General features: G+C 41.2%; 3 protein-coding genes across 10 annotated transcripts in view; 1 reads left to right on the top strand and 2 right to left on the bottom strand.

Annotated features, from left to right (window-relative positions):
- ACADSB (acyl-CoA dehydrogenase short/branched chain) overlaps nucleotides 1-2,780 on the bottom strand; it is a 37,792-nt gene extending 35,012 nt beyond the window's left edge. For 4 of the 7 annotated variants that reach the window (XR_007471218.1, XM_049696776.1, XM_049696778.1 and 1 more), the window contains exon 1: nucleotides 2,634-2,777. Coding sequence is in view for 6 of the 7 variants with exons in the window: in XM_049696776.1 (XP_049552733.1) it covers nucleotides 2,634-2,675 (42 nt within the window). In the remaining variant the exon portion in view is untranslated. Of the gene's footprint in view, nucleotides 1-2,633 lie in introns of all 7 variants that reach the window. The other 3 variants (XM_049696781.1, XM_049696780.1, XM_049696777.1) reach the window with 3 other exon arrangements.
- The window catches only part of PSTK (phosphoseryl-tRNA kinase), a 329,297-nt gene that overhangs the window by 298,754 nt on the left and 12,985 nt on the right, over nucleotides 1-17,558 (bottom strand). The window lies entirely within an intron of this gene.
- On the top strand, nucleotides 2,879-16,939 carry IKZF5 (IKAROS family zinc finger 5). Of its 2 annotated transcripts, XM_004265743.4 has the most exons (5): nucleotides 2,879-3,005; nucleotides 4,520-4,668; nucleotides 11,554-11,742; nucleotides 13,736-13,918; nucleotides 14,520-16,939. In XM_004265743.4, exons 3-5 carry the CDS (start codon nucleotides 11,610-11,612, stop codon nucleotides 15,461-15,463), a joined length of 1,260 nt encoding a protein of 419 aa, XP_004265791.1. In that variant the 5' UTR covers nucleotides 2,879-3,005; nucleotides 4,520-4,668; nucleotides 11,554-11,609; the 3' UTR covers nucleotides 15,464-16,939. The 2 variants fall into 2 exon arrangements, with proteins under 2 accessions (XP_004265791.1, XP_049552740.1); XM_049696783.1 differs by lacking the exons at nucleotides 2,879-3,005; nucleotides 4,520-4,668 and having other exon boundaries at nucleotides 11,173-11,742.

Genomic DNA, 17,558 nt, shown 5'->3' with positions numbered 1-17,558 from the left:
TGACTTTAGATTTTAAAAGTTGATCCTGGGACTTCCCTGGTGGTGCAGTGGTTAAGAATTCGCCTGCCAATGAAGGGGACACGGGTTCAGCCCTGGTCCAGGAAGATCCCATATGACGCGGAGCAACTAAGCCTGTGCACCACAACTACTGAGCCTGCGCTCTAGAGCCCACGAGCCACAACTACTGAGCCTGCGTTCTAGAGCCCGCGAGCCACAACTACTGAGCCTGCGTTCTAGAGCCCGCGAGCCACAACTACTGAAGCCCGCGTGCCTAGATCCTGTGCTCCACAAAAGAGAAGTCACCGCAATAAGATCGTGCACCACAACCAAGAGTAGCCCCCGCTCGCTGCAACTAGAGAAAGCCCGCGTGCAGCAATGAAGACCCAACACAGCCCACCCCCCCCAACCAAAAAAAAGAGTTTGATCGTTTCTGTTTTCATATGCCCAAGCCAAAACTTTGGCACCAGAATCTCTCTAATCCCTGCTTGCTTCCTCCGAAACAGTAGCTTCTGTTTTCAGGTATTCTCGAAAACTACTAAACAGGTAACCTTTCCCTTCCATCAGTCTCAGGCTCCTCATTCCAGCCCCTAGTAGTTCCTAACAGTATCACCACCTTCTAGAAGAAGAGTAGACTGCCTCAGGAGTAGGCTAAATAAACCAAGACAGGGTACTGTGCCAGGAACCAGCATAAAGGAGACCTGTTTGCCTTCCGTGTGACCTTAGCCAAGTCAGCAAGTTCTCTTTCCCAAACTACCAGTGTACAAAAACGAAACCAGAGACTAACTTCCCTTTATTTCCAGAGGAATCTTAAAAGGTGGGATTATTAATGAACTTTTTTAAAAAATTGTGCAATTAACTTGGGTCCAATACCTTACCAGGTACTGGGAATTTCTTTGACCCACCCTCCTTTTCAGGGAAACCAGGCTGGTAGCAGAAAGAACAGTTAAGATAGAAGTAAGGACACCTGAGCTCCAGACCAGGTGTGGCATATTCCAGTGCCCCCAGGTGAACACCAAACTGAGTCAAGGGAGCACCAGAACCTCAAGCAGTTCTTCATGGTTCAATGGACTGAGTTCATGCGCTGCCTCAATTTTCAATCCGTATCTCCATAAATTGACCCTGGGTTAGGGGGCTGTATTTTGAACTTCTCCAAAAACACTTGCCTCTGCTTTCCTTGGGTTGTTTCCTTTACATGGCACAAACTCTGCTTGTACTTTTGCTCTTAAGAAAGGACTGAAATATCCCTCTACTTCTTTTGCTCCAATTCTGAATAAAGCATGTTTGTCACAAAGCCTCCTCTGAGATCCTACATTTATTCTCCTTTTGCTTTGCCTTTCTTCACCATTTACCCAGAATGGTCTGTAATGTACTCCAAAGGCTGACTTGTACCCTCCTGTGCTTCCATTCCCTCACACGCCCCATCCCTCATCTGTGGCTTTGCCTGTCTCCTACTTCTCTAGCTCTTATTTTTCTGCTGCTCTCCAGATCCTCCTCCTGCCCAGCTTCCAAAACTCTCCAGGGGTACATTTTACTGACACTTTTTAAAGTCTAAAAGAGAATTAATTAATTTTCCTTCTGTTCCCCCTAAACTACGTTTCCTCCAGACATCCCAATCTTTGCCCACCACTAAGCCACTCCATTTAGAAAATGTGGAGTCCATCTAATTCCTCCATCTCAAGGTAATTATCAGCTCTTCTCAAGTCTATTAATGTATCTTCCTCGCTAACCGTCAGTGGTATCACCCTAGCTGAGGGCCTCGTTACACCACAGGTGAACTTTTGAAATGGGTCTAAGTGGTAGCTGTGCTTTTGAGTTCCTTCTGCAAGCTACTGACCATTTAGCTTGTAAAACTCTTTGGCAAACAGCACCTCAGAATCTCAACCGCTCCTGTTGGAATCTTGGAGATCGATTCGTATAGTCAACAAACTGGGTACAGCAAATAGGTTGAGAGTTTTTTACCAGGTTGTAAGGAGAATGGTCCCTTCTTCCCACCCTTCTGGAGCACACAATAGTACAGGTCTACACCAGCGGTACTCAATCAGGGGCAATTTTGCCTTTGGTTGTCACAACTCCGGGGTGCTAAACATCCTACAGTGCACAGGACAGCCTCCCACAATTGAGAATTATTTGGCCTCAAATGTCAACAGTGCCAAAGCTAAGAAACCCTGGTCTAGCACTTAGGAAGAAAGGAATCAAGACAAATGGGAAATGTAATCATTGGGGAAAAGCGACATCAGAGAAATGACATCTCTACAAAATGCCTCGAAAGATTCAAGACTCGGCAGCTTTCAGGACCCAATGGCCTGCAAAAGATATCTTACAGCTGTGTCTCTCCGACTCCATGCAAGGTGATTGCTCCGTCAAAGAAGCTTCTAGACCAGCCCCTAGCCCCCTTCTCACCAGCTGCCACTCCCAGCCCTCCTTACAGAAACTGAGGCCGGCTCGGCTAGAGGCCTGGAGAGAGGCCGGGGTCGGGGCCGGCCCGCGGTGAGGGGTCTGAGAGAGACCCGGCGGAGGGAGGGAAGCGCGGGCCCGGGACGTGACCGGGCGCCCCAGTCCCGTCAGGGGAAGACCCCGCTGCCGGGGCCAAGGTCATTCGGGGCCCCCAAGCCGCCCGCTGCGAGCGCACTTACCAGCGCGCAGCCGCGTAGCAGCCGAACCGTGGCTCCCTCCATCTGCGCCCCAGGACAAGCTCCCTCAAGAATCCCGGGAAGCGGCTCTGGCGAGCCTCCGGGCCGCACACCAATGCCTGGGGGCGAGTGGAGCCAGAGCCCCGCCCACAAACTCCCTTGTCCCGCCCCCTAGCCCTTACGGAAAGCCGAGATAGACAAACAGCTCCCTCTCCGCTTTCGCCCTGCTCACGCGAGAGTTAGGAAAGGCCGTGGGGCGGTAAGGGAACAGGAGACACAACAAACATGGCGGCGGTGACGAAGACGGCGGGGGCGACGGCGACAGCAGCGGCGTTGAACAAGGCGGTAGGGGTTACTCGGTGCGCCTGTCAGGAGGTAAGTAGCTGGTTACAGGCTCGGACGACGGTGACACGGCTCAGGAGAGCGGTTAAGGAGGAGAACGGTTAAGAAGGAGCGGCGGGAGGAGAGAGCCGGGTGTTCGCGAGAGGCTGACTCCGCCCTGAACTCAGCCTCAGGGAAGGGGCGGGCGTGGTCGGTTGGTCGGCGGGGGTCACGATTCAGGACCTTCCTGGTCCGAGCGCGGAGGGTGCGGTGTCTGGCCGCGGGAGCCCCGAGGAAGCGAGCGGTCCCTGCGGTGGCGTCGCCGTCTGGTAGGGGCTTGGCGGCTCCTGGGTAGGGAGCTGTCTCTCGCTCTGACAGGTGGTCGTGGTGGTGGTGGGGCGCCCCGAGGTTTGCGTCTTCACCGGGTCCTGGGGCCAGGGAATCAGCCGAGGTGCGGGTCTCCTAGGTGTTCCGAATCCTGGTGAGGATGCCGCCCCGACGCCAGTTCCGGGCTACTCGTTGGGAGGACTTTTTAAAGCCTCCGTCTTTTATCTGACGGTGGTCCTTCCTAGATCCGTTTCTACTGCTTGTGCACTCTAATTTTGGGGAGATGTGAGGTTTGGGGAGGATTTTTCAGCGAAGAACTGTTGAAGTTCGTGAAGGATTTGTCTTTTAATAAACTGTCCGGCGTGCGAGTAGTCAAGCCATGCATCTAGTAAGTGCTGGGTAAATTGAATCTAAATAGAAGTTAAACCGGTTCCAGCTGCCACTAACCACGTGGCCCATTTAGTGTCCCCTTAGTGTGCTGTTTAGGCACGAAGAGGAGTGACAAGTGGGAGAAGTAAAGCCGTTTTAAATTGTGAGCTCTACAGAACTTCAGTTTGGAAGAAACACAACTTCCTTAGAACAACTTTTTAAACGTCTGGACTAACAATTTTACAAATCCCGTTTAATTTTGATTTATGTTGTGCATTCAACACAGCTACAGGTTAATACAAGTTTGGGAGTTTGTTGCAGCGAATTGAGACGTTTTGTGTTTTTTACCCCCAGGGATCCCAAGTGTTTCCCAAGAAAACCCTAAGTGTTTTGAGTTGCGATAGAGAGGATAATAAAGATGGGAATCAGATGTGCTGTTATTGGGCGTGCCTGGTGGGTTTTCTTTTCTAAACCTTTTCTCACAAATGTTTCCGTGGGGCTAGGCTAGTACCTTGTTTTTATGCGATTGTAACTGTTCAGCAGTACTAAGCCTGAGCTCCTGAGCCTTTTAGAAGTGTACTACGAACAAATGAAGTTAATAACTTAATTTGGAAAGACAGTAACATTTTTGCCAAAAAATGAAATCCACCAGTGGAAAAAAAAACGATAGTCGCACTGATGCATGTTACTCTTTGGTGATTACTTGGAGCTTTTGCTGAAGTGAACCTGCTGCTTTGTTGTTTGTCTCTTAGCTTAGTTTTCTTTTCTGGTAGTGGTAAAATTGGCACAAGTTATTTTGTTAGCTTATTAAACCCGTAGATCCTAATTTTTTGTTACAAAGGTTTTGATTTGTGGTGTATTTTTCTTTGCAGACCTCTGTATGGCTTTTCAATTTTAGTTGAAATTCCCTCCATGGCCTTTTGGAGTCCTTTGGTGTATCTCCAGAGTAAATTTCGATTACTCTACATTTCATCCATGTTGGAGTGGCAAGAAAAAGGAGGAACTGATTTGGGGTGAAAAGGTTAGATTGTGTAACTCCTCTTTTTTATTTTTCCCAGCTTGTATTTATTTAAGTTTTACTTTTATATTATGTTTTCTGATTTTTCAGCACCTCATAATGTCCCTTTTTGCCTTCAGAGAATTGTTTTTTTGATGGTTATGTAATCAGAGGAAATGTGTTCTAATTCTTTTTGAAGTCCATGTTATTCTCTGTACAAACGAAACCTCATTTGTTAGACTTCTCCATTGATACGTATTCTATGGCAGAGTAAATCTTTCAGTGACCATAATTATTAAGCTATAAAAGTAAACACATTCAGGGGCTTCCCTGGTGGCGCATGGTTGAGAGTCCGCCTGCCGATGCAGGGGACACGGGTTCGTGCCCCGGTCCGGAAAGATCCCACATGCGGTGGAGCGGCTGGGCCCGTGAGCCATGGCCGCTGAGCCTGCGCGTCCGGAACCTGTGCTCCGCAACGGGAGAGGCCACAACACTGAGAGTCCCGCGTACTGCAAAAAAAAAAAAAAAAAAAAAAAGTAAACACATTCAATAGAACTGCAGTCACTTAATGTGTGTAGGCCTGCCTAAACCCCAAATTAAGTTAAGTTACTGTATAAGGAAGTTAATTGTTAGTTACCTTATGTTTAATAACCCTACCAGAAATGGTAGATGAATAAAATAGATCCTACTATTGCCTAATCATGTTCTTCTCAAAATCTAGAGTTTGGGAGGAGGGTAGGTTAAAGAGCCCTTTCTGGTTCTTATATCACCTCTATTTCATAGTTGTGGTTGTCTTCTAATTTGCATCATGATGCCTCTGTTTTACATTGTTTGCTCCTGCTTAAGAGGAGTTGGTTGTGTGTGTATTGATGGACAACTTGCCTTTTATGAGACTGAAGATCAGAGGACTTGAATATCAGAACCCAAGGAAGGTCAAGAATAGTTTGTTACCTGCTTAAAGATAAAGAAGTTTTTGTATTCTTTGTTCTTTGGGGATATCAAAGCTTATTTCTCAAATGCTTCTTTCTTCGCTAGCATGGGTAGTCTCTGGTTGTTTTCTAAGAACCTTATTTGTGAGTTTTGAATGGATGGTTTGGGAGAGCTATTGGCATAAAAATAATTTAGGTGCATTCTAGCCAGTTTCTTTATAGACATGTATCTATACCCCATGGAATACCATACCAACTTAACTTTAATCAGAGGGATCACAGGGAGGACTCAGAAATTTTGCTGTATCATAAGAAATGATAATCATAAAGTATGGGAATGAGAGCATTATAGTTTGCTGATTCCTAACGTAGATTTTTATGTTACATTCATAAAGGTTTTAAAATTTATCACTGTCTTAGATGTATCTCTAGATACCAGTTAATTTATGGAGTTCTTAGATTAAACATTTGGTCCTAAGACTGATGATTACTTTATTAAAGATAGGAAGATGGTTTGGATACAAAACTTTTTTTTTTGATATCAAGAAGTCTTCTGTAGTTTCAGAATTATTCTTTTTCTATTTATTGTGCTTAGAAATACTGACTTGAGATGGAGAAAGCTGGGGTTTGAACCATAGTGTCCCTCCGGATTTAGGCATCTTTCATGCATACTCATCTCTTCTGCAGACTTGAGCTCTGCAAGGGCCTATAATGCTGCATGGCGGGGAGGTGATGTAGGTCAAGTGGGCACAAAAATGCTTAGGGATGGAAAGACAAATTTTAAATCATTGCAGAATGTCTACAACTATAAACCATATCAGTATATTTAAAATTCTTAAGAACAGAGTTTCTCTCAAGTTTACAATGTATCTTCCCTTTTTTCATTGGCATCCTTTATTGTTGTTTTTTTTAAGTCCATCATGCATTTTGATTGAAAATCGGCATGCAATTTTTGGCGGGGAACACAGTGAAACTTATAATGTGACAATGTGATAATAGCCAAGACTGTCAAAATATGCCAGTCGTTCTCTGTGATTAGGCTTATTTGAGTTCTTAAAACTTGAGATGCATGTATAAAAATATCATTTTCTTCTTAATGGCAGTCCTGTGCCTTTTTTTTCTGCATTATCACATGTACCTTAGCAGTGTTATGCTTTCTAATCAGGATTTGGTAAGATTGAGCTTGCTTATTGAAGCCTATCAAAGTATGTTCAGATATTTTCCAGTGGCAACATCAGTTTTCATGTGAACTGATTGGCAAGAGGTGATGCAAAGTTGCAATGAAATACCAGGATTTCTTTCTAAATTATAGGTTTTATAATTAGAACACAGACAATCTGTAGGGCCTTACAGCTTTTACAATTTAGAAAACAACTTCCCACATCTTATTCTTTTCTTTTTTGGGGGGCGGGGGAGAGGTATCTCCCTGTCCTTACACCTTTTATTACTTTTTTCCTTTTTATATTGTGGGGTCTTTACCTGCTGCTGTACTGTGTTGAATAGCTGTAGTGATGCAAGCATCCTTGCCTTTTTGATTCTAAAGGGAATGCATCTAAATTTTCTCCATTGTGATGTAGATTTTTGGAAGCTAACCTTTAGCAGCTTGAGAAAGTGAAAACAATTCTAAGTTGGAGTAAATTGCTCTGTTGTTTCCTTGCACCCGGTGTTGCCTTTGATACTCAATATCTGATTGTTTTTCTTATGTGGATGGGCTGCTCTTCCTCACTAGAAAGTTTCATATTATTCTCTTTGACCTTGAGATTTTAAAATTTCACAATAATGTGTCTAAGTGTTAATTTATTGTTATTTAATCTATTTTGCACTCTATGAACCCTTTCAGATTGAATTGAAAGGAATCTTTAATTCTGGAAATTTCTTGATCATTTTTTTAAAAAGCATTTCTCTTCTTTATTTTCTCTGTCTTTTCGGAACTCATTCTTCATCTTTATCTGCTATATTTCTTACCTTTTTATGTATACTTTTACATTGCTCCCCATCCCTGTATGTTTTGAGGTATGGGTTTTCTTTTTCAGTTTTGTTGAGATATAATCTTATTATAGATTATTTTTTAATTTTATCCCCCTCCCCCCGCCGGTACGCGGGCCTCTCAGTGTTGTGGCCTCTCCCGTTGCGGATCACAGGCTCCAGACGCGCAGGCTCAGCGGCCATGGCTCACGGACCCAGCCGCTCCGCGGCATGTGGGATCTTCCCCGACCGGGGCACAAATCTTATTCTTGGTAATCTTTTTCATTGGAGCCGACTGGCCCACTTTTTTCCTCCCTAACCAGAGGGCAAATTTTAAAGGACAGATAATCGGCAGAATCAAGTATAGTCATAAAATGAATACTAATCAGTGTTTAGGAAACAGGAGCAGTTCAAGTCAGCTAGGTAAGATGGGAAAAGAAGCAACTGAAACAAACTTGTTCAGAAACCAGCAGTAATCCTTAAGATTGAGAAAGCAGAGCCAGACTAAAGCAAGTGATTTAAAGAGGTGGCCTAAAAGAGTAAAATAAGAAGAGTTGGGGAAATTGTACATTGATTTGGGAAATTGCAAATTGCGATATGTGAATAATTGAGACTAAGGTGGACCATACCATGTTTGTTTCATTGTAACTAAAAAAGAGATATATACAATGGTAACATAAGACACTTGGAATCTGGGACAGTGAGGAATTTCTTAATCCAAGGTATAACCATTTTTGGCTGCAGAAATAGCTGCTGTCGTCTGAAAACATGCCATAAACTACACATCTTGCGAGATACTTTACACGTATCTGTAAAACTTAAAACAGCACTGCAAATTGGTATTATTATCTCATTTTACAAAGTAGGAAACTAAGGCTAGAGAAGACCCTGTTCAGAGTCTTTAAGCTAGTAAGTTTGACCTAATAACATAATATTCTGTTGATGCAGAGGACAGATTTTCAGTAGCTTCAACTTTCTAGAAAACAGTGAAAAGAGATAGTAATAATAATAAACCCCTAGGCATCTTCTAAGAAGGGAGGAAAGGAACTATTCATACGTGTTGCATCAAGAAAAATGAGAATTTGGTCACCTGCAGGTTCTTATTTGGCTAAATGTGTTCAGAGTAAAGAACAAATTAAATATAAGAAGAGAGGAAGACAAGAAATACAGAAGTAAAATATATCAGTCTGGGGCCAGTAAACAAGGGAAACCAAAACTAGCCCTGTGTTCCTTATTAGTTCCTATTAGTTCCTAATAAGGAACTGATCGTTACACAGTTCAATGATCTATAGTAGCAACACAGCCAAGGTAGTCTGACAATAAGGAAAAAAAAAAAATTAAACAAAAATATCACTGATGCTGATGTACAGAGAATAAGCCTCATGTCAGATTTTGTAGTCATAAACTAAACTGGTCCTCACATAGGTTTATAGCCCAAATTCGCAAATCAAATAACCAAAAAGTTTTCTAGTAAGAACAAGCTGAGGAAGTCTAGCACCTAGGAGACAACAATTATAAAATTATAAAATCTCAAGAACAGAGAATCCAGAAGTAGAATCACATATATAATCACCTGATTAGAAAGGTGATAAAAGAGTCTAGTGGAGAAAGACTGGTCTATTAAATGCATGTTGTTAGGACAGTCTATTAAATGCATGTTGTTAGGACAATGTCTCATTGGGGAAAAAATATATTTTGATTCTTACTTCACCATACACAAAGCTCAATTCCAGATAAAAATATGAAAGGTAAAAAAAAAATAAAATTTTTAGAAGAAAATACAGGAGAACATCTGCGTGTAAAATATAGGCAAGGACACCAACAACTAACTGTAAAGGGTGGTGGTGGGGAAATGGGTAAATTGGACTATATTAAGAACGTCTGTTCATCAAAAGTTACCATTAAAATGAAAAGGAGGCAACCACAGAGTGGGAGAAGTCCTTAACATATACATATCTAATAAAGAACCCATATCCAGAATATTTGATGAACTCTTACATATTACTTAGAAAAAGATGGACAACCTAATAGAAAAATGAACGTGAACAGATACTTAACTGGGTATGAAATAGAGGTTATCTAAGTGGGTAATTGAAGTACACAGCTTAATTAATTGTCAAGCCATACAAATTAAAACCAGTGCGATACCACTGTACACCCACTAGGGTGGCTAAAATGAAAAAGGCAAAAAAATACCTGAGTGTTGGTGAGGACGTGTAGCAACAAAACTCTTGTCCCCCACTGGTAGGAGTGTAAATTGGTACAGTCACTTTGAAAAACTATTTGGCATTATCTAAAGCTGAATATATGCAAACCTGGTGGCCCAGCAATTTCAGAAGTCAGGGTTATGGAGCCCTTGCTGGTGCACGGGGGGGATTAGTACTGGAAGGGTGCACAGGGGGGCTCCTGGGATGCTGGTAGCCTTCTGTTTCTTGACATTGGTGCTGATTTTAGGGATGTGTTCATTTTGTGATGATTCATCGAGCTCTACCTTTAGGATTGATGTGCTTTTCTGTGTGTATGTTATGCTTTGAGAAAAGATTAAGCATATATACAGAGAAGTGACTAATCTTTAGCTTTAAATGCCTGCTACTGGCTATTAAAGATGAGAACTTGGGCTTCCCTGGTGGCGCAGTGGTTGAGAGTCCGCCTGCCGATGCAGGGGACACGGGTTCTTGCCCCAGTCCGGGAAGATCCCACATGCTGCGAAGCGGCTGGGCCCGTGAGCCATGGCCGCTGAGCCTGCGCGTCCGGAGCCTGTGCTCCGCAACAGGAAAGGCCACAACAGTGAGAGGCCCGCATACCACAAAAAAAAAAAAAAAAAAAAAGATGAGAACTTTTTTAGACAGTAAATTACTCATTAAATAGTTGGGTTTAGGGAAGGTAATTTTTAGCATATGGCATATTTAAGAAGACCATATACATTTACATAAATATATTTTTATTGGAAGAAAAAGACCTGTTGTCTCCTAGGTGCTAGACTTCCTCAGCTTGTTCTTACTAGAAAACTTTTTGGTTATTTGATTTGCGAATTTGGGCTATAAACCTATGTGAGGACCAGTTTAGTTTATGACTACAAAATCTGACATGAGGCTTATTCTCTGTACATCAGCATCAGTGATATTTTTGTTAAATTTTTTTTTTTCCTTATTGTCAGAATGAGTAGGATGATGGGTGGTGGCAGAGGTGGTGATTTGGATTTCTAGGGCAGGGGTCAGGAAACTGTAGCCCATAGGCCAAACCTGGCTCTGTTCCTGTTTTTGTAAAGCTTTATTGGAACACGGTCACACTTATTCCTTTACATATTGTCTGTGGCTGCTTTTAACTATAATGACAGTTGAGTGGTTGCAGCTGAGACCGCATGACCTGCAAAGGCTAAAATATTTACTGTGTGGTCTTTTACAGAAAGTTTGCCACCCCCTGTTGTAGATCACCTACTTCTAGAGTACTCATTCATGTGAACCCTATGTTTTAAGAGCATTTGCTGTCCGATATGATAGTCACTAGCCACGTGTAGCTATTTCACTTTTAAATTAATAAAATAAGAAACTCAAGTCATTTGTATTAGCGACATTTAAGCCCTCAGTAGCTGCATGTGGCTGGTAGCGACCGGATTGGACACGCAGGTATGCTCCATGTCCATCATCCACAAATGCTCTGCCACGGCCCCGATTGAGCCACTTGGTTTCTCTGCTGTCTCATTCATTGATAATCCCTGCTGATATGCCTGTTTCTTTCTTCTGAATTTTCTCTTTTGTCCTCTCTTTGTAATTTCTTTCTATCCTCTAAAAACTAAGTTTGAATCCCAGTTTATTTAAATATTAAATATATTAATTGTTCACCATTTTGTGTTTCTTTAGTTCATCAGGAAGATTATAAGATACTTAAAGGTGGGGACTGTGTTCTCTGTGGCTTTGTAGTGCCTGGCACATAATAATCTTTGTCACTGTTGTTGTTTTAATACGTACTGTATCTTCCTAAATAACGTAAAATTATTTCATTTTTTCCCCCGTAGGTATAACGAACTGTAAACTAAAAAAAAAAAAAAATTAAAAAAAATAAAAAGCAAAGATGGGTGAAAAGAAACCAGAGCCTTTGGACTTTGTGAAAGATTTCCAGGAATACCTGACTCAGCAGACCCATCATGTCAACATGATTTCTGGATCAGTTAGTGGGGACAAAGAAGCAGAGGCTCTTCAGGGAGGTAGACTTATCTTAATACTATTAAATAATTCACTTTTTACAAATATATTAGTGTTTGTGTGTCATTACCCGTAGTATGAAGCCCACTGCTGTTCACTAATGTGGATCATTCCGTTTTTCCTAGAAAGATAGGGGCAATTTTTTTCCCCTTCTTTAAACATGCCAAGTTTTTGCTGAGGGAAAGTAAAGCTCCAGCAGGGCTTACTGTGGCCCAGAGATGCATTATGGTCTTGTGGGAAGGTTAGGGGTTCTAAATTCCCTTCCCATTCTCCCGGTTCTGCTAACTAACAGCAGACACAGGAACCAAAAGGGGGTCCAGCTTCATTACACAAGGGGTTTGGCCATTAGGAAATCTGGGTTAGACCTGAGACAAAATAGGGGTTTCTGTTTCTTCTCTTAAAATGAAGAGAAGGCCAACCATGTATACCCACCTAGGAGGAGAAATCAGAGTAGAGAAAGCAGTGACCTACTTGAGCCTATTCTACCTGACCTACAGACAGACTGTCTGGTTTGCTTACTACACGAAGACTGGAATCTATTTGTGAACTTAGCTCAGGAGGTAGCAAACTACAGGCAGTGGGCCCCATCTGGACTGCTGTTTTTACACGACCTGCAAGCTAAGAGTGGTTTCTACATTTTTAAATTGTTGGGGTGTGGGGGAAACAAAAGAAAAATAATGTCATGATGTGAAAATTAGATGAAATTCCAACTTTAGCATCCATAAATAAAGTCTTATTGAAACATTGCCACGCTTGCCTGTTTACCTGTTTTCTATAGCTGTTTTTGAGTTACAACAGCAGAGTTGAGTAGCTGGGATAGAGATCATGTGGCCCACAAAGCCTAAAGTATTTGCTATCTGATGTTTATAGGAAAAATTTGCTAACCCTTGACCTAGGTGGTCTAGGGCCTTGTAATCCAGGGACCAGCAACAGCAGAGACCGGGCATCACCTGGGAGCTTGTGAGAGGTGCAAAACGTCAGGTGCCACCCCAAATCTCCTGAATCAGAAGCTGTATTTTAATACAATCCCCAAGTGATTTCGTATACATATTCTGTTTCAGGAGTTACTGGCTTGGGAAAGCAATGGGAGAAGGGGGGACACTGAGCCTTGCTGTCCCTCCAATGCAACGGACCTGTTGGATGTTGGACTTGCACCAACTAGCAAAGTCACTTCTCCTAGTGAAGGAAAGAGGAAACAGAGCAAAGGGCTTGAATTGTCTGCACCTGCACCGCTACCTCCTGCAGATGGAGTAGAAGTGCTTTTCCCGTGAAGCTGTAGGAACAAACATTTCCCTCTTAATACTTTAGTGTACAATTCTTGGACTGAGATCCAAGAGAGCAGGGTTGTGGTCCCCCGTGTGTTGGTTTTCCAGATTATGAGCACTTGCCCCTTCAGTTTCTTTATCTATACAAAGAAGTAGTTTGATTAAAAGCAAACAGCCAAACATCTCTTAACTCCGAAATTCTTACAGATCATAACATTCAGAGGTATCAGATACAATATTGCCCTATATGTGCTTAATTAGAATTTTAAGATCCTAAATGCAACCCAGAATCTAGAACATATGTGTAAGCTGAGTGGAACTGCAAAACTCAACATTAATTGTTTTAGATTAAATAGATTAGGATTTGGGGAGATGATCATGACTGCCCATTGTATTTGTAGAAGTGGCTAGAATCTTAAACGTGTAACTGCCATCACTGTTTACCCCCCTCTGTCTCCTTATCTGTCAAATAAATACCATACCTTGTTACCTTACTCAAAAGTATGTTGAGGACTGATATAATTTATGTGTTAGTAATTTGAAATCCCCCAATAGAATACTGCTTTTGTATAAAGTTAACCTCAGTTCAGAAAGGCTGTGATTTTTGTGAATTTAACTTTTGTGCTAAGCAAACTGTCAATTTATGAAAGATTTTCTACCACTCCACACTAAATTGCTAAATTGAGTTGATTCTGAGATGCATAATTTCTTTTGCTATATTTGTTTATAGCTGGAACAGATGGTGATCAAAATGGACTTGATCACCCATCTGTTGAAGTTTCCCTGGATGAAAACTCAGGAATGTTAGTAGACGGGTTTGAAAGGACCTTTGATGGGAAGCTCAAGTGTCGGTACTGCAACTATGCCAGCAAAGGCACCGCACGGCTCATTGAACACATTAGAATCCACACAGGTAACGGAGAAGTGGCTGGAGAGGGCATTTCTTTACGGGCAGGTTGATCTATCATATAAATAGTTGTGATAGTTTGAAAATGAAGGTGGATGTAAGGTTTGAATAAATGGAGAAGTGACTCCATTTTTGCACAGCAATAGCAGCATCCAAGGAAGTGAGGCCCCTTGTACAGCTTCCCCTTCCTTAGCCATCTTCCTTCTGAATCTAAATAATCTCAGCATCTGTCTGCTTCTCAGGTTGGGCAGGTTAATGCTGAAGACAGCATGAAGTGATAAAATGTTTTTATCTTTATCCTTACTAAGTACGTTTCCTTTGCAGACCAGGGAAAAGGTTTCTGTACGGTTGCAGGCTATACTGCTAACCCTCAGATGTCACCTTAGCCATCCCTTCTGTGAAAGGGATTCATTCCACTAGTCCGTATAGTATAAAGGTGGTTATATGCAGGTTTATTAATAAATTTTAATAATTTTTTTGCAAATGTGTTATTCTGAAAAGCATTTTATTTTTTGATCAATTTCTAAATCTAATGAATGGACAAAATATGAAACTTTTCATAAATGAGCTACTCTTGCAGTTTCTCCCCATTTTTCTTTTTAAACAGGTGAGAAACCTCATAGATGTCACTTATGTCCATTTGCATCTGCTTATGAGCGTCATCTGGAAGCCCATATGCGTTCCCATACAGGAGAAAAACCATATAAATGTGAATTGTGTTCCTTCCGCTGCAGTGATCGAAGTAACCTGTCGCATCATCGAAGGCGCAAGCATAAAATGGTACCAATTAAAGGTACTAGGTCTTCCTTAAGCAGCAAGAAGATGTGGGGGGTTTTACAGAAGAAAACAAGCAATCTGGGCTATAGCAGACGAGCACTAATCAACTTAAGCCCACCTTCCATGGTGGTTCAGAAGCCAGACTACCTTAATGACTTTACCCATGAAATCCCGAATATCCAGACTGACTCCTATGAAAGTATGGCAAAACCCACACCAGCTGGTGGCCTGCCAAGGGACCCCCAAGAACTCATGGTTGACAACCCTTTAAACCAGCTGTCAACTCTAGCAGGACAGTTGTCCAGTTTGCCACCTGAAAACCAAAACCCCGCATCCCCTGATGTAGTTCCCTGCCCTGATGAGAAGCCTTTCATGATGCAGCAGCCCTCTGCTCAAGCAGTAGTTTCTGCCGTGTCAGCCAGTATTCCTCAGAGCTCCTCTCCCACTAGCCCTGAAGCTCGGCCATCACATAGTCAGAGGAACTATAGTCCGGTGGCAGGTCCGAGCAGTGAACCAAGTGCTCACACGAGTACTCCCAGCATGGGAAACAGTCAGCCAAGCACTCCAGCTCCGACCCTGCCGGTCCAGGACCCTCAGCTTCTACACCACTGCCAGCACTGTGACATGTACTTTGCCGACAATATCCTTTACACTATTCATATGGGATGTCATGGGTATGAAAATCCTTTTCAGTGTAACATATGTGGATGCAAATGTAAAAACAAGTATGATTTTGCCTGTCATTTTGCAAGAGGGCAACATAACCAACACTGATGGGAAACAATCACGTTATGCTTTACTTGGTTTGCCTTTTTGTGTTTTGTAGTTTACTGTTGTTTTCTGCAGGGGAGGGGTAGGGGGTGTCGTCCCTATTAAGGTGTTGCTAATTTAAAGTCTTATACATACAGAGTATAAATTTGACAGTGGAAACAAAAATTTTTTTTTCTTCCATAAAAACCTCATCAGGGTCATTTATGTATTAGAACAGTTGGACACGTTGGTGTCTGTTTTTTCCTTTCATTTAGACATTTGAGAATTGGAGTGCAATGATAATCTTACAAGTGGTCATTTAAATTTCTCACATTTATGGTCCATAAAAACTTCAAGGCTGATAGATACCCTTGATTTCAACATCTACACTGCAGCTAGATGTTATTTCTGCCATAATTTCAAAATGGTAAATTACTTTCTCTTACAAAATCTGTTACAATTTATTTCAATGTTTAGTGGAGGAATTGCCTTGAAAATTGCCATTAATTAAAAACTATTTAGTAAACATAGCTTAGTTGAATCAGTAGTTTAATTTCAACTGATAATAGTAAAGCAATTTCAGTGTAGTAAATCTTTCTTTTTTCCATAAGGGAAAATAAAAAACATTTAATTCTTTTAAAATTAAAGTTATAAAAATAGGTAAAAGTTCTGAAAAGAAATGAAACTTAAGACTTTAAATTGAAAATGGAGTTTAATATTTAAAATACCTGCCTATTCAACTTGTAGTTTAAACACACAGCAATTTTCCATTGGATTCTTTTTATTATACTTGTAATTTATTTTAAAAACTACAGGTAAATATATGAGAACGCTAGAAATATCAGAGGATTATCTATGAAGATGCCTTTTTTCCTTTTAATCTGAACTGTTCATTTAAATCTTCATTCTGATGTTACACGGGAGGTTGATAACGATACTGAGGATCTGTTATTCCTTCTATTCCTTTGATGACCAAAGAGGTACAGTGGAAGTCATCCATCTTTTTCCTAGGAAATGCGGTCCTTCCTGCCAAAATCTGAAGTTTCCTTTTCCTGCCTTCTATCCATTTATTGCCCATAATTTTCAAGAAAAGGTAGGTATAGAAACACATGGGAAAGTGTGATGGTGAAGTGATATTTACAAAAATGAGAACATATGTCCAAAATGAATTCTGGACTCCTCTTCAGAATTGGCCATTTAAGATATTTTCTGTGAATTCAAGTTGTAATGCTTATTTGCAGTTTTACCAGTCTTTAATGTACAGCAAGAAAACTATATAAAACTGTGAATTGAATCATCATTAGTAGAAGAGGATAAAAAAAAGTGTGGAAATAGATATAAAAATGAATTTAAACATGATACTTAATTTGTTTACAGAAATAAAACTTGCTGTATAAATCCGCAGTAATTAGTTTTGACTAGGAGGCTGTTTTTGTGTAATAACTAGCGTACTCTGAGGACAGCTTGGTCAAACAATAAAATATATTGTTACTAACTGTTGGTTTCTGTGTACTTTGCAAAATTTTTATTTTTAATTTGGTTCAAATCTTGAAAGTTACTAATTGGCTTCTTAAGCAAGTATTCTAACTATTAAGCATTATAACTAAGAAGGACTTCTACACTTAATAGTAAGTGAAAGGGTAATGTTGATGGTATAAGTCCACAAAAACCCCCCAGTGCCAAGTTAATGCATCTTCTGCCCTCCCTTCCAAATGCTAGAAAGCCATTAAAATGAGTTCTGTGGTTTAATATCCAATCTAAACGAATCTCCATCGCATTGTTGAAAAAGCAGCATCAAGGAGTTTCTGGAAACAAATCTTGTCAATCTGAGGCTTGTGAATGTAAAGTCTGCAGCCTGTTCTGCTCTGTTGCTTGGAGCGCTCGCTGCTCAGATCACTTTTAGTGCAGCCATTTCCCAATGTGTAGCTTGGCCCTCATATGTATATATTGTCAGAAACAAGTTGCTGTCATTTGGAAGCTTTTGTGGTTATTTTTTTCTTCTATTTTATTCTTCATATAAAAGCAATACCACAAAATAGAAAATGAAAGTTTTCATTAAACAAAAAAGAACTCTCATGTTAAAACCAGTCTATTAACTGTATATTCTGGGCCAAATAGT

Source organism: Orcinus orca, chromosome 14, assembly GCF_937001465.1.
Source record: "Orcinus orca chromosome 14, mOrcOrc1.1, whole genome shotgun sequence".
NCBI lineage: Eukaryota > Metazoa > Chordata > Mammalia > Artiodactyla > Delphinidae > Orcinus > Orcinus orca.
This window is presented reverse-complemented; position numbering and strand designations above follow the sequence as displayed.

Bases quoted from the DNA above. Each gene is read 5' to 3' on its own strand.
- IKZF5 (XM_004265743.4), top strand. From the start codon at position 11,610: ATGGGTGAAAAGAAACCAGAGCCTTTGGACTTTGTGAAAGATTTCCAG. The intron at 11,743-13,735 runs GTAGACTTATCT...ATTTGTTTATAG, and splicing joins AGCAGAGGCTCTTCAGGGAG to CTGGAACAGATGGTGATCAA. The intron at 13,919-14,519 runs GTAACGGAGAAG...CTTTTTAAACAG, and splicing joins ACACATTAGAATCCACACAG to GTGAGAAACCTCATAGATGT.